Source organism: Vigna umbellata, chromosome 4 (genome assembly GCF_029865625.1).
Source record: "Vigna umbellata cultivar VRB3 chromosome 4, Vumbellata_1.0, whole genome shotgun sequence".
NCBI lineage: Eukaryota > Viridiplantae > Streptophyta > Magnoliopsida > Fabales > Fabaceae > Vigna > Vigna umbellata.
The window spans coordinates 37,858,737-37,873,817 of NC_142168.1; the positions used below are offsets into that span (position 1 = coordinate 37,858,737).

Here is a 15,081-nt window from a genome sequence, read left to right on the forward strand (position 1 = left end):
ATCAATAGTGCCAGCGTCGCTCCCAGGCTGTGTCTTGTCATGGTAATGCTTAACTCTTCGCCTCTGTACAGATTGACGAGTCTCTTTACTTCCTCCAAACGGACTCTGACAGACTCGTCACGTGTGCGCCTTTCGTCTTGTACAGACTCGCCACGTATGCACCTTTCGTCTTGTATAGACTCATGAACCCACACTCCACCTTGGGCTTTCCTTGCCCTTCAATGGTGTAGGAACTAGTGTAGGAATTGGTGTAGGAGCGTGAAGACCATGTGCTTCCCAAGATTTTCCTTGAGTCTTCTGCAAAAAGTGAGGGGGTGTAGGGAATTTAAGATATTAAAAAGAATAAATTAAATTAAATTAATGTAGGGTATTTTTAGAATAAAAAAAATAGTGTGGAGGTGGAGGAAGTAGTATTTGGGGTGGTGGAAGGAGCAACTTTCTCACTAGAAATACTATAAAAAAAAAAGTTATTAATGACACCATATTAACTGAAGCTTCAAAAAATTAATCGACTATGACGACTAATAACTTTCCAAATCAGCTTTTCCCTACTTAAGTATAAGATGCTTCTAACTGAAGACAAAATTAAATTATAATTTGTTTCTATTACTATTAAAAGTAATTGAAATTATGAAAATATTATCGAAATAAGTCAAAAACGATTTTGAAAAGTCATGTCATTTTCATAACTTTTCTGAAACATGTATTCAAGTTATTACAAGTCTAAAATTATAGACTTAAACAATTCTAAACTATAAATAAATTCTTCTAAATATGTATTATTTCGAATTTGCTTTCATAAATACACTATTGTCCTTTGTTTCACTCAATAATACTTTAGATCAGAATTGGTATACTTCAAATACACTAATGAATCCGTACATTTCTTTTTCATCCATATAAAAAAATTGTGGTTTATGCAATCTCAAAGTTAATAAATTTTTAAAATGTGTAATTTAAAAAGTCAAAAATAATTTATGGACTGTATAATTCTAAAGCTTTTGTTTATATATGTGACATCCCAAAAATACAGCCATAAACTATATATTAGAATAATCTCATTAATAATAATACAGTACAGTTTTTCAACTAAAATAACGAACGCGCAAGGACGAACGTCCTTGTAATAGAGTTACAAAATTTAAGGTCGAACGTAAATAAAACCTGACCGAACGGTTTACATAAAAAAAATACCGAACGATCGAACATAACCAAAAGGAAAGATAAGGTGGTCGAACGACCACTCCAACAAACACCTACACTACTAGTTGAACGTTTCACTGTTCGGTCTTCACCTCAACTTCTACCAGATTCTTCTCTTTCCAGCGGATCTTCTAGTCGTTCGTCTCCTTCTGCTCACATCCACACGGATGATCATCGCAATGACAAGACGGACGTACAAGGACGAGACAACACAAGGAAAAACACAGGGTAAGCTTATGTAATTTAATTCATACATCGACATATAAGGTAAACATTTCCACACACACAAGATTAATTCAACATTTATAACCATACGAAAACTATGACTAGACTGACCGTCCGGACTGTATGAATCTGTGTAACTACAGGCGTTCGTGCACCCGGGTGATGTAGTAACTGTAATTCTCATCAGCTGCCACCCGAGGTTAGCCCTATCAGTCCAAAGTACCCCTAAGGACTAGGACCTCCTGCCGTTCCCACACATGACCTACCCTCCTCTACGTGAGGATGAGTACTCAAGGAACATCAGGATGAACTGCCATCAGTAGCATAACCCCAGTCATACTTTACCAATTCCAACATTCAATACATGAGTCGTTCCTCCCCGGAACGCTCGTTCAAAAGTCACAACGTTCTTTCCATCTCATATACTTTTCATCATTTATCATTCATCATTTTACATTCATTTTTATCATCAATTTGAAGACCAACAAATAACGAACGTTCTGTCCCCACCAAGAACGAGGACGAACACTGAGGACGGGACCAAAAGATGCCCATCCTAGATCAGAATACGAACGACAGAGTTACGTTTAATTTTGGGAATAACCGAGTAATGTCCTGTTTCCTTGGACGAACGTTATGTACCATGGGAATCAGTTGAATGAACTGACCCTCGCGAATTCAAACCAATACTCCAAGAATAAATTAAGTGTGAAGGCTCTAGGCCGAATACATCGAATGTAGACATCTCAAGGCCTTAACGGACCATATTTAGAATAGTTGTCATAATGAAATCCACTGCCAGTCGATGACCGAACGTGGTAAAGGAAAGTTTCTTCTGAAGTGGACGTACGTTATTTCATTAGAGTAAGTACGAGCGCTCAGTATAAGACCGAGCACCACTTAGAGCGAGCGCTAGGTGTAAGACCGAGCACTTATCCATACGAGTGCTTGGTATAAGACCGAGCACTACTTAGTACGAGCGCTTGGTATAAGACCGAGCACCAATAATCTTAAATAATAACTGTTGAAGTAACGTTTACGAACGGTGAAATATACTATTACAGATATATATAAAAGAATGGAGTTTATCAAAGAATACCCAGATACGACCGTGCTTGGCCGAACGCTCAAGCATGGTATTTTAACACGAGGACGCTCGTCCTCATCTAGGGTTCGGTCCAAAGGAAGACTCTCATTTTAACTAGGTTACACGGGAAAACCGAACGGTCAAAGACCGTTCAGCACGAACGTACATTATCACGGGAAACTCTTATTCAATCCATTTACATTCCAGTTCATTTCTCATCATACAATCTCATAGTTTCATGCGTTCATATCAACATCAACTTCCACATTTCATACAATCCATATCATGTAAATTCATGTATTTCATTTCAACCAAACAACAAACGTTCATACCATTTACTAACATCAAACATCATGCATTATACTCATGGAGTCAAATAACGAACGTTCATACAAAACACAATCAAACGAATTAAATCAAATAAGCTTCCCTTACCCGGATTCGTGACTGAAACGTCCTAACGTATGTTCTTGGTTCGTCCACTACCACTTCTATCCTCAAGGTCACTCAACTCTTGCGAACTAAAAACAAGTTACAGAATCAAGATTTGATTCAGATAAAGTGAATGCATGCAACCAGGTTTGGTTTTGCATGAAACCCATGAACGAACAACTAAAGGAAAAACTTACCCGCTTCAAACTTGAAATTGTTCGGTTTAATGGAAAGCTTAGGACGCCTGGATCAATTCTAAGGTTTCTGAAAGTCGATCGGAGAAGAGAGTAGTGAGTGTTTTCTAAGAGAGAAGACGTAGAGGAGGTAGAGAGAAGGAGGAGAAAAGGGGATTCTTCAGAAATCTGGAAAGAGGGTGCATGCAGAGAGTGGAGTAGATTTTTCTGAAGATTCAAGTTTTGCTCCACAGTCGAGAACGAACGTCCCCTCTTCAGCCGACACCTGTTTTCCACTAACTGGTTTCCGACTCCCCTCGGCATGACACCTGGCGTCCGTTGTTGAAGTGTCGCGCTCTCAGAGTGACACGCAAACTGCACTGCGCTCCCCACTCTAGACTCCATGCAGCGTGACACCTGGCGTCCGTTGGTGAAGTGTCTCGCTCTGTGGTCGCCACGTACGTTATTGAGGTGTCTCGTTCTCCAGCTGCCACGCGTACTCCAGCATACGTTATTTTCCAGGGTCTTACAAAATATATATATATATATATATATATATATATATATATATATATATATATATATATATATATATATATATGACTCTTAAATTACACAATTCAACAATTAAAAATGAGTAAAATAACTTTTTTATTGTGTAATCCAAAAGTCACATGATTTCTAAGTTATACAATTCAAAAACTATTTTTTTTTCTTAACCCTCTTCAACTTCTCAAAATCATTTTTCACTTTACGAATTTTACAATCTAGAAATCTTTTAAATTATACAATCGATAAGTCATTTTTAAGTCCTAATTGCACAATCTTAAAAGAGTGAAACAAGATTATTATTTATATGGGGTGTATGAAGAAATATACATATGTTAGAAGCTGTCTAGAACGGCCACATGATATTTTTTCTTGGATTGGGTTTGCTCAAAAGACTGGTTTAAATTTCTAATTCGAATGTTCTTTCTGCCACCTCCATTATTACTAACTGCTACCCGTATTTAGAGAAAAATATTAAAATACCCTTCCTAGCTGTACCATGTCACTGTTGTTTTTGTCGTCGCTGTAACTGTCATTACACTGTTTTCATTACCTCTGCTGCTGTCACTGAGGTTACATCACTACTATTACTTTTTTGTTCTCCACTACAAACGAAGAAGAAGATAAGAGAAAGCATGATTTGAAAAAAAAAATCGTTATAAAAAGCTCAATCTGAAACACATTACATGTTTTATGGGAAGCTTGTTCTAAAAAGCTTATTCCTAAAATTTGTTCCAAAAGTTATTATATATGTGTTGGAAAGCTCGTTCCATAAATCTTATTCTAGAAATTCTATTATGAAAATTGTACTAAAAAATTTTGTTTCATAAATTCTAAAAGGCTTCTTTTGAAAAATTCTTCAAACTTTCAAAACACATATAAAATAGATTAAATCAAATTACATACCATATTAAACAAGTAATTTAACTTAAAACGAGTATAAATAATTTGAAGACATCTCAAACAATTTTAAAATACCAATCATAAAGAATGTTTTATCTATACATAGAATCATCACAATAACAATAAAATTATACCATCATGATCATTAATAAGTAAAGTCTCAAATAGAAGATTAAAAAGACACAAACAAGTGAAAGAAGACTCACATACAATAAAAAAACAAAAAATAAATCAAGAAAAAAACTAAAACTCAACTTAACAAAACTGAGAAATTGATCTATTAAAATTGAAGAATTTGTCATAAGAACTAAAATACGGTTTCAGTTCTTCGACCAAATAAGTAACCATTTAAAAACACTAAACTCTAAAAAAATGTTTCGTATAACAAAACTATTTATATAAAATCTTTTTAATATTAAAATAATCAAGTCTCACTATTTTTAAACTATTATTAGTTCTAAAATATTATTTTATAAGTCTTTATATTAATTTTAATAAAATATTAATATAATATTTACATAAAAATTAAATTTGATCTTAGTTTAAATGGATAAAAATAAAGAATATATAAACTAAATTAAACAAAAATAATGAAAAAATCATAAATTAACACGTGACACAGTACTGATTTAATAAGTAAACAATTTTTTTAAATTAAAAAATAAAATACAAATGATTTTTTTTTAAATTACAAAAACTGAAAAAAAACACAAATTGGCATATAAGGTACATTACTCACCTATTTAAACACATATAAAAAAACCAAATAAATTGATGAAAAATGGAACACTTAAAGAAAATCCAACACGACTAATTCAAAGGAAATTTAAACCAAATAATATAAATTTCATGTGGTAGACATCAAAATTAGTTGCAATGAGTAGAATTCGGAACAATATGAACAATTCAATTTAACAGAAAGCAATATTTTATTTTTTGCATTTTAATTTATAAATAAAGGTTATTTGAATAATGAGTTAATTTAGACAGATTATTTGGGTTCATATTCAGTCAATATTTATTTTTTAACTTTTATTTTATTTTAAATAAATGAAATAAATATATCACACTTTAAACAAATTAAAATCAATTACTTTTATAATTATTTATTATTAAATTTTAATAAAAATATCATATGAAAAATAAATTTTGAATTAAAAATAATACCTATAAAAATATAAATATTAAACTTCATTTTTAAATTCTACCAACAAAATTACCATTCATTTCTCATATCTAACTGTTATAGAGTTTAAACACTAAACTAATAGTTTATTATATTTTATATTTATGTAGATAAAATTTAATTTCAAAGCTGAAAAAAAAAATTGTAGAATTTGTGATCCAATTAAAAACACATCCAAAACAAACCACATTTATAAATCCTGTTGAGGTGTCTCACTGCTTGCTTATCCAACACCTTCTTAACAAATTTCTCTGGTTTTGCGCCTACAACTGACACAATCTTCACCACACTAACAAACAATCTCGGTGGAAAATTTCTTCGCCGGAAAATTCCTCCCCCTTTACGGTCACCGACGATGGCCTCTGCAACGTCGTTTCCGGGTGTTTCTCTTCGTCCCTCCGTTCCAATTCGCAGTCACGCTCGATTAGCACAGTGTCGAGTTTCCTTTGGCTTTCCCGCGAACCTCACTTCGTTGAAGAGTTTGAGTTCAGTGCCGTCGAAGAAAAGAGAAGCTTTCTCAAATGGGTCTTCGAGAACGGGAAGAATCCTAGCACCGTTCTCTGTTCGATGCTCAATTTCATCAAGTGGAAAAGTATGTTTGAACGTTCATAACCGTATTCATTGTTATAATCAATCCTTTTTGGGATTGAAATTATTGTTAATGAGCTTATAAAAGAAGGAAATGCGTAATAGATAAGAAAATTACATTCACTCCCTAAGAATTTTTCAGATTGCATGATACCTTCTTTTTAATGTTCGATACTTTTCAATCAATTTGGAAAAGTCAGTGTAATGAGTAAAAAAACGTGACCAATGATTTTTAAACATTGTAGGACAGAATGAAGAAGAGTTTGGTGTACTGAATAAGAGGAAATGTTAATGTCATTTATTCTCCTTGAAATTACTACTAAATAGTACTATTGTCACTTTTGGTTTCACTTCAAATCTTGGAAAAAAGGTATGAATGTGTCAATTACGGGGAAACCATTAATTGAAGTGGAAAAAAAGGGACCAAAACTACACCTGGTATCTTCACGAGAGGTAGACATTATTAAGAGATTCATTTTTTTTACTAAAAATGAACATTTTTTGTGCATTTAAATTTTTTTAAGGAGGATGTGTAATGATTAAATAAATTGAACCCTTTTTAATGCTTCATTTTCAAAACCCGCTGGATTTAAGATTTGTGCTTTATTTTAATTTCGTTTGAGTTTAATCTATTGTATTTAATTGAATTATATTATTTGTCTATCAATCTCTGAATGAATCTCGAATGTTTATGTAGTGATTTCTAAAATATGGGGTTTATACAAATATTTTTCTTGTTATATGAGAGCAATTTATTTAATACATGACCCAGATACCTTCTCCACTCCTGCAAATGTTTTTTCTTAGTTTGTGTATTTTTTTTTATGATCCTTGAAATATTAAGATTTTTTTCTTTGTCTATGCTACAAAATGCTTAGCTGACACCATTTGGATATTATAAAGATCTTACACAAGTTTACAGATTAAAAGAAAAAACTTGTATATTTGCAGGAATGGAAAAGGTGTTTAAACCTAATATATGTTAATGTTTAGTCTTGTTGTTGGTATCAAAATAATACTAAATTACTTTTAACTAAACATATGTAAAGTACATTATTGTGTTAAATTTAAGTCACTGGTTGGTGTTTAAGCAAAGCTTGATATTAGCTCATGCAAGTCAAATTTGGCTTAACTCAGCTGAACTGGATTCATTTCAATTGTGGCAATTTAAATTGTTTGTGATTTTGGGTCACTTGTGATATTGATCGGGTCTAATTGGAGTTTCAGAGGTGTAGTGATTGATATTGGGTTTTGATGCAATGACAGATTATACAACAAGAATTTACAGAAATGGCATGGCAAGCAATTACCACTGCACCAGAAGTCGCTAAGGAGAACAAGCATCAGATTGTGGAGACTGAGCACTTGATGAAAGCTTTGTTAGAGCAAAAGAATGGGCTTGCTCGCCGGATCTTCTCTAAGGTTGGGGTAGATAATACTCGGCTTCTAGAGGCCACTGATAAGCACATCAAACGGCAACCCAAGGTGATTTGAATAAGTCAAATCTGCATATGCTTTGGTGCTCATAGTTATGTCTTTATCTTGTTATCATAATCTCCCTTCCTCTTGGCATTATTTGAGGTATAAGATGTTATTGATTTTACCCATATTCTCTTGTAACTTGGATTGTAGGTGTACTTTTCTTTCAGAATTAAGACCTAAATAAAAATTGTATTAATCCTCAACTTTTTCTGAGTAAAATGCAAGCTAACAGAAGCTTGGAAGTTGGAATGAAAGTTCTAGCCATTTACTTCCGTTTTCATAATGCCATAACATTGAGTTGAATCATGAGACTGATATGTACTACATCACATGTGGTTGTGGTCTGATCAATCTTTATAGTTTATCCATCCAAGCAAAAATTGCGGAGGAAAGGTGTAAAATGCCAAACTAATTTGATCAAACAGTTAATATATTGGCGATATGCAATTCAAGCCCTTACTCTTTTCCTTTATTCAAATTACATTACCATGTGTGGGAAAAATCTCTTATTTATCTGCACTCTTAATTCAGTATGATTGTATGAGCAGTCTATATTTAATGATTTTCACCGCTGATACTTGAAAAGACCCGTTTCATTGATGTTCGAAATATTGCTGACTTACAGGTGTTGGTTGCAGTTCAGATCAAGTATTTCAGACTGTGGATATTTTTTATTTTTCTATCTATGGGTAGCACTTATATTCCCAAATTCACTATTAGATATCAATATACAATTTTGAGCATTTGCAAATGATATGGAGGAAAACTCATAGGAATTCATTGTATCTTTAGATGCCTATAAAATACGCTCTGTAATCCTAGAACCTGATTGTTAAACTGTTGTCCTATTATGCTAGGTTCTCGGGGAATCAGGTGGTTCAATTTTGGGGCGTGATTTGGAGGCATTGGTTCAGAAAGCCAAGGACATCAAGAAAGCATATGGGGATTCATTTGTGTCAGTTGAGCACTTTGTTCTTGGTTTTGCCCAAGATAAACGATTTGGGAAGACTTTGTTTAGAGATTTTCAAATATCTGAGCAAGGTCTTAAATCTGCCATAGAGTCCATAAGGGGACGCCAGTCAGTTATTGACCAAGGTCATTTATAATTATAATGTATATAATATTGCTGTCTCTTGACATTTTTGTTTTCTATTTGTTACTTGCTTTTGTTTGGCAGGAGGGTGTTGATTTTGGCTATTAAAAACTTTAGGGTCTATTTACTTATGTTTTCATTTCTATTTTATTTTTAATTACAGAACAGTCATCTTTTTTCAAAGATTTGTGCTGGAACATTGAAAACATTTATTTTTTGTTTTGCCCTGTTTGCTGTACAAGTAAAGACAGAAAATGAAAACAGAACTTTTTCTCAAACTGGCCCGTAATCTCTTTGTTTGTGCTAGAACCTGTGCTTGATGATGGGCTATGAGTATCTGTAGAAGCAATGTTTTCATTTGGAAATATCTTCTGATTCATAAGCCTCAGTTTCAATTTCTTATAGATCCTGAAGGAAAGTACGAAGCCTTGGAAAAGTATGGGAAAGATTTGACAGCAATGGCTAAAGCAGGAAAACTTGACCCAGTCATAGGAAGAGATGATGAAATACGCAGGTGCATTCAAATTCTCTCCAGGAGAACAAAGAATAATCCTGTGCTAATTGGAGAGCCTGGTGTTGGAAAAACAGCAATCTCTGAAGGGTAAGTCTTTAGGTCTTCCTCCCAAGTGTTACCTGTGTTTGTCTTATTTTTAAGTATTTAACTTTAAATTATCTTTTGATTAAATTTTAGATGCTGCTTCTATCATCTTTTACCTGAATTTCATGTGTAACCTGTTTCATACATACAAGAATGCCACCTGCGATGGTGTGAAACAAAATACAAATTATTTGAACATGACAGTACAGTTTTTTATTAGTATTTTTAAGAGATAAATCATAATTGTTTTATGTATGGAAGTTTAATATTTCAAAATACATACAAGAATGCCACCTGCGATGGTGTGAAATAAAATACAAATTATTTGAACATGACAGTACAGTTTTTTTACTAGTATTTTTAAGAGATAAATCATAATTGTTTTATGTATGGAAGTTTAATATTTCAAAATACAAGTTTCATAAAAGTAGAAAGTAAGTTGAGCAGATTATCCTAGTTTAAAATGATAGTTCTCTTCTGTTTATGAAACTAAAGTTCCTTGAAGATTGAGTGCAAGAGGTTACACATTGTTTGAAATAACAAATTATTCCTTTCTTCTATCATACTAAAACAAACATTTACGCATTTCCTTTTCTATAGCATTATATATTAGAATCAATGGTAGAAACAATGTAATCGATTATATGGTTATTGAGACCGCAGTCAATTTAAATTGTGGTTGCAGTTACTTTGCGATTACTGTGATTTCAGGCATTGTGGGTACTGCAAGTGATGTGGGTTGTGTTGTGGCATTATTTCCCAGCTTGCAATTGTGAAATGTTATTTTGTTTTAAACAGAAGCAACATTATGGCCATTACAGTTTTTCTTGTGAATTCAACCTGTAATTTCAGGCTGATGTAGTTGCAAACACTGCATCAACCCTAATATTGCAGTTACATCAGGTGAAGTAATGTAATTTAAATACTGAAACCATGTTCAGTGATGCTGTTGAGACATTTTTGTTCAACCAGAGATCTTGGGTTTTTCTTGTAATTTTGTTAGATGAGAAGGACAAATGTTTATACCTTATTTGGTTGCTTGTGGTAGTTTTCATTAAACATTGACCTAGATGCCTTGGAAACAGACTTGCTCAAAGAATTGTTCAAGGAGATGTTCCTCAAGCTTTGATGAATCGAAGGGTATGTGCTTTATCTTGGCTATTATGAATTCCTAATATTTTTTTTAGAAGCTCAAAATGGAAGATAAAGGGGAAAGAATGGGAATGTGGGATAGATTTACATTAACTGGCTTTTTAAAGATTTTATCTCATTTTCATTACATTAATATATATTACGCCCTCTAAATCTTACCCTTAATTCCATTGATTTGTCTATAAGTATGCTTTTTTCTATCTTATTTTTTTCTCCAGTTTGAGCTGTGTGTTGACCGTGAGTTGTAAAATTAATCTGATACACTTGTCACTTTCAGCTCATATCCCTTGATATGGGTGCACTTATTGCAGGAGCAAAGTACCGGGGAGAATTTGAAGATAGACTGAAAGCTGTTCTCAAAGAAGTAACAGAATCTGATGGTCAGATTATCCTTTTCATTGATGAAATCCACACAGTTGTTGGGGCAGGTAATGAATTTCAGAATTTTCCACCTTTTGTAACTGATTTTTTGTTTTTGCAAAAGCAATTTGAAATACAGCTTTCCCCATTTTCTTTCAACATTTTTTTCCTTTCTGTCTGCATGACTGCTGTGCGAAAACCTTTCATATCCATGGATATTCAGATTAGAGAAAGATGATACATTTCAATGAATATATTTCTCCCAAACTATTGAATTTGTCTGTAGCAATGGTGATTTGATAAAAGAAATTAAACATGTTGCCCGTTGAACTTGATTGAAATATTGAATATATCTGTCACATGCTAGGTGCTACAAATGGTGCTTTGGATGCTGGTAATCTCTTAAAGCCTATGCTTGGTCGGGGGGAGCTGCGATGTATTGGTGCTACAACATTAGATGAGTATCGAAAGTATATTGAGAAGGACCCTGCACTTGAGCGCCGTTTCCAGCAAGTTTTTGTTGACCAACCATCAGTTGAAAATACCATTTCAATACTGAGGGGACTGCGGGAAAGATATGAACTGCATCATGGAGTTCGCATTTCTGACAGTGCACTTGTGGATGCTGCAATTCTCTCGGACAGATACATAAGTGGCAGGTTTTTGCCTGATAAAGGTATTAATAACAGACCAAAGACTCTTGGCAAGTGAACATATTACACAAAGCTTAAGAAATTTTGTTTTTAAGTTTTTTCTGGCAAATAATTAGTTATTGTATTATGATACCTTACTTCTTTTAAAAGAATGATGTTTGGATTCTGGATTAGGGTCTTAGCAATAAATGATATAATGTATTAATAGAAACTGTTCTTAAGAGCTTTAAAACCATATGGAACTTCCCCACTGTAGGGAGCATTACTGTGACCATTGTCTAATTCATTTTCAATGTGTTGAATTTGAACGATTAATTTATAGCTGCAACTTCTCTCTTTTTCTTTATCATTTAGTTGTTTCTTTACATTATTTTGTTAATTTTTTCAGAATATATGGAAAAGCATCTCATAATATTAGTATTGGAACTCAGGATATCTTAAAGTATCTCGGATGTTTGCTTAGGATTGGTTCCTATTTTTCAGTATATTCACCAATTGGTTTCCTCGATTGGGATTATGATTCTCATACTAGTATGGATGTAGGTCGATACTGTCTTTTGTATAACCTGAAGCCAATATCAATTTTGGACTATTCATTAGCTTATGTTCATTTTTTTTTTATCTCCTTTTATACAAAAGCATTCCCAGCTTTCAATAAAAATGTAAACTTTTACTGTATTTCATTTTCTGTGGACTTGCATCAACAATACTCACAAATCACTAACTTCTAGCTACTTCTAAATTACAGCTATTGATCTGGTTGATGAAGCAGCTGCTAAACTAAAAATGGAAATTACTTCAAAACCTACTGCACTTGATGAGATTAATAGGTCAGTCTTGAAACTCGAGATGGAGAGGCTCTCTCTCATGAATGATACAGACAAGGCTTCTAAAGATAGATTAAATCGACTTGAGACAGAACTCTCTCTCTTAAAAGGGAAACAGGATGAATTGAATGGGCGATGGGAGCATGAAAAGTCTGTAATGACTCGTCTGCAATCTATTAAAGAGGAGGTATGTTATCAGAATTATGTTATGTTTTGCCAAATGTGCATTCAGTTTATAAATAAGTGAACGTTTATAAGACAGTTTTGCGGGGTTTGATCACACTGAACCAGTGCAAGTATGTTGGTAATTATATTATGTTGGTAATTATATTATTAGAAATGCACTTGCATTAAGACCCGATTGTATGTTAATCAGAAGATTAAAATCTGATGCTTTCCGATTTTCATTTATATGCAGATTGACAGGGTAAATCTTGAGATTCAACAGGCTGAGAGGGAGTATGATCTTAATCGTGCGGCTGAGTTGAAGTATGGCAGTCTAAACTCCTTGCAACGACAACTTGAAAGTGTAGAAAAGGAGTTACACGAATATATGAACTCTGGTAAGTCTATGTTGAGAGAAGAAGTTATTGGGAATGATATTGCTGAAATTGTAAGCAAGTGGACCGGTATTCCAATTTCAAAACTTCAACAATCAGAAAGAGAGAAGCTGTTGTACTTAGAGGAAGAGCTTCATAAGCGTGTTGTTGGTCAAGATCCCGCTGTTAAGGCAGTAGCTGAGGCTATCCAACGATCAAGAGCGGGTCTTTCAGATCCCCATCGGCCGATTGCTAGCTTCATGTTTATGGGACCGACTGGTGTAGGAAAGACTGAGCTAGCCAAGGCCCTTGCTTCTTATTTGTTCAACACAGAAGAAGCACTTGTACGAATCGACATGAGTGAGTACATGGAAAAACACACTGTCTCGAGATTGATTGGGGCTCCACCAGGATATGTTGGATATGAAGAGGGAGGACAACTAACAGAGACCGTTCGCCGCAGACCTTATGCTGTCATTTTGTTTGATGAGATTGAGAAGGCACACTCAGATGTTTTCAATGTATTCCTTCAAATCTTGGATGATGGAAGAGTAACTGATTCACAGGGCAGGACTGTAAGTTTTACCAACACGGTTATCATTATGACCTCAAATGTTGGATCACAGTACATTCTCAACACAGATAATGACACTGTACCCAAAGAGTCAGCATACGAAACCATAAAGCAGAAGGTAATGGACGCAGCAAGATCAATCTTTCGCCCTGAGTTCATGAACAGAGTTGATGAGTATATCGTTTTCCGGCCTCTAGACCGTGACCAAATAGGCAGTATTGTCAGGTTACAGGTAATTTTCTCCTCTCTAATAGATACATTTATGTTGAAGTCCATTACTCCACCACACACACCCCTATAAAAGAAAGAAGAGTAAAATATGTTTCTAATCTCTCAAAATTTGGTTTTAGTATCCATGAAAATTTAATACACCTTTACTCTATATTTTGATATAAACATATGTTTCTAGTCTCTGGTGAGGGACCAAAACAATACCACTTTGGGTACATGTAAAGTCTAGAGACATTAAAAGGACTAAACCAAACTTTGAGATATTTTGAAAGACTAAAAACATGTTATACTCAGGACAATTACCTGTGTACATTTCAATGATGAAAGTCAAAGAGAATTCTGGGAATTGTTACATGGTCTTTCAATTTTTTATCACAAGACTCACTTCCTACGTCTTTTACAGTTGGAGAGGGTGCAAAAGAGGATTGCAGATCGCAAGATGAAAATCCAAGTGACAGAAGCTGCAATCCAACTCCTTGGAAGTTTGGGGTATGATCCAAACTACGGCGCTAGGCCGGTCAAGCGAGTGATTCAGCAGAATGTGGAGAATGAACTTGCCAAAGGTATTCTTAGAGGAGAGTTCAGAGATGAAGACACAATTTTAGTGGACACAGAAGTCACAGTATTTGCCAATGGTCAACTTCCCCAGCAAAAGCTAGTTTTTAAGAGGGTTGGAACTGATGCTGAATCCAGTTCTACTGTTAAAGACAACTGGGAAGGCTCTCCACAGATTCTGTGAATGCATGTCACAGCTCCTTGTTTCTCCACATGCAAGGTTTCACAACAAATTTTGGTGCATGTCGCTTTCTTACACTTATGCAACTTCGATGATCCTGTGCATAGCATGAAATAGTTTATAGTTTTCCATATAATAACTTTTGTTGGTCAATACAAATACCATGCTAAAGAAGTGTTGACTTTATGAAAATCAATTTTATTGTAAAGCTGGAGCAGTAGTTGGTTTCTCAAAAAAAAAATTGGCTTCCGACTTACACAATTCAGAAGTCGTTTTTGACTTTCAGATATTCCAAAAAGGGTAAAATGGGAAAGACACTTTTGGGGTGCAGGAAAAGTTATAGAGGTGCAAGAAGAAACTGCCTACATATTTCGATTGAAATTAGTATCCTTAGTTTTTCAGGTTTTCTCATTTCTATTTAAAATTTAAAACTAAAAAAATTTAAATTTCCATGGAAATTTAATATATATTACAGGTCTCCAAGATACTA

The 15,081-nt window shown here is 34.0% G+C and overlaps 1 protein-coding gene across 1 annotated transcript; it reads left to right on the forward strand.

The window, feature by feature from the left end:
• Positions 1-5,973: 5,973 nt before the first annotated feature.
• On the forward strand, positions 5,974-14,799 carry LOC124835499 (chaperone protein ClpB3, chloroplastic-like). Its single transcript, XM_047310431.2, has 10 exons — positions 5,974-6,350; positions 7,613-7,831; positions 8,686-8,923; positions 9,327-9,522; positions 10,605-10,659; positions 10,949-11,099; positions 11,399-11,707; positions 12,433-12,698; positions 12,930-13,856; positions 14,259-14,799. Exons 1-10 carry the CDS (start codon positions 6,114-6,116, stop codon positions 14,592-14,594), a joined length of 2,934 nt encoding a protein of 977 aa, XP_047166387.1. The 5' UTR covers positions 5,974-6,113; the 3' UTR covers positions 14,595-14,799.
• Positions 14,800-15,081: the final 282 nt, after the last annotated feature.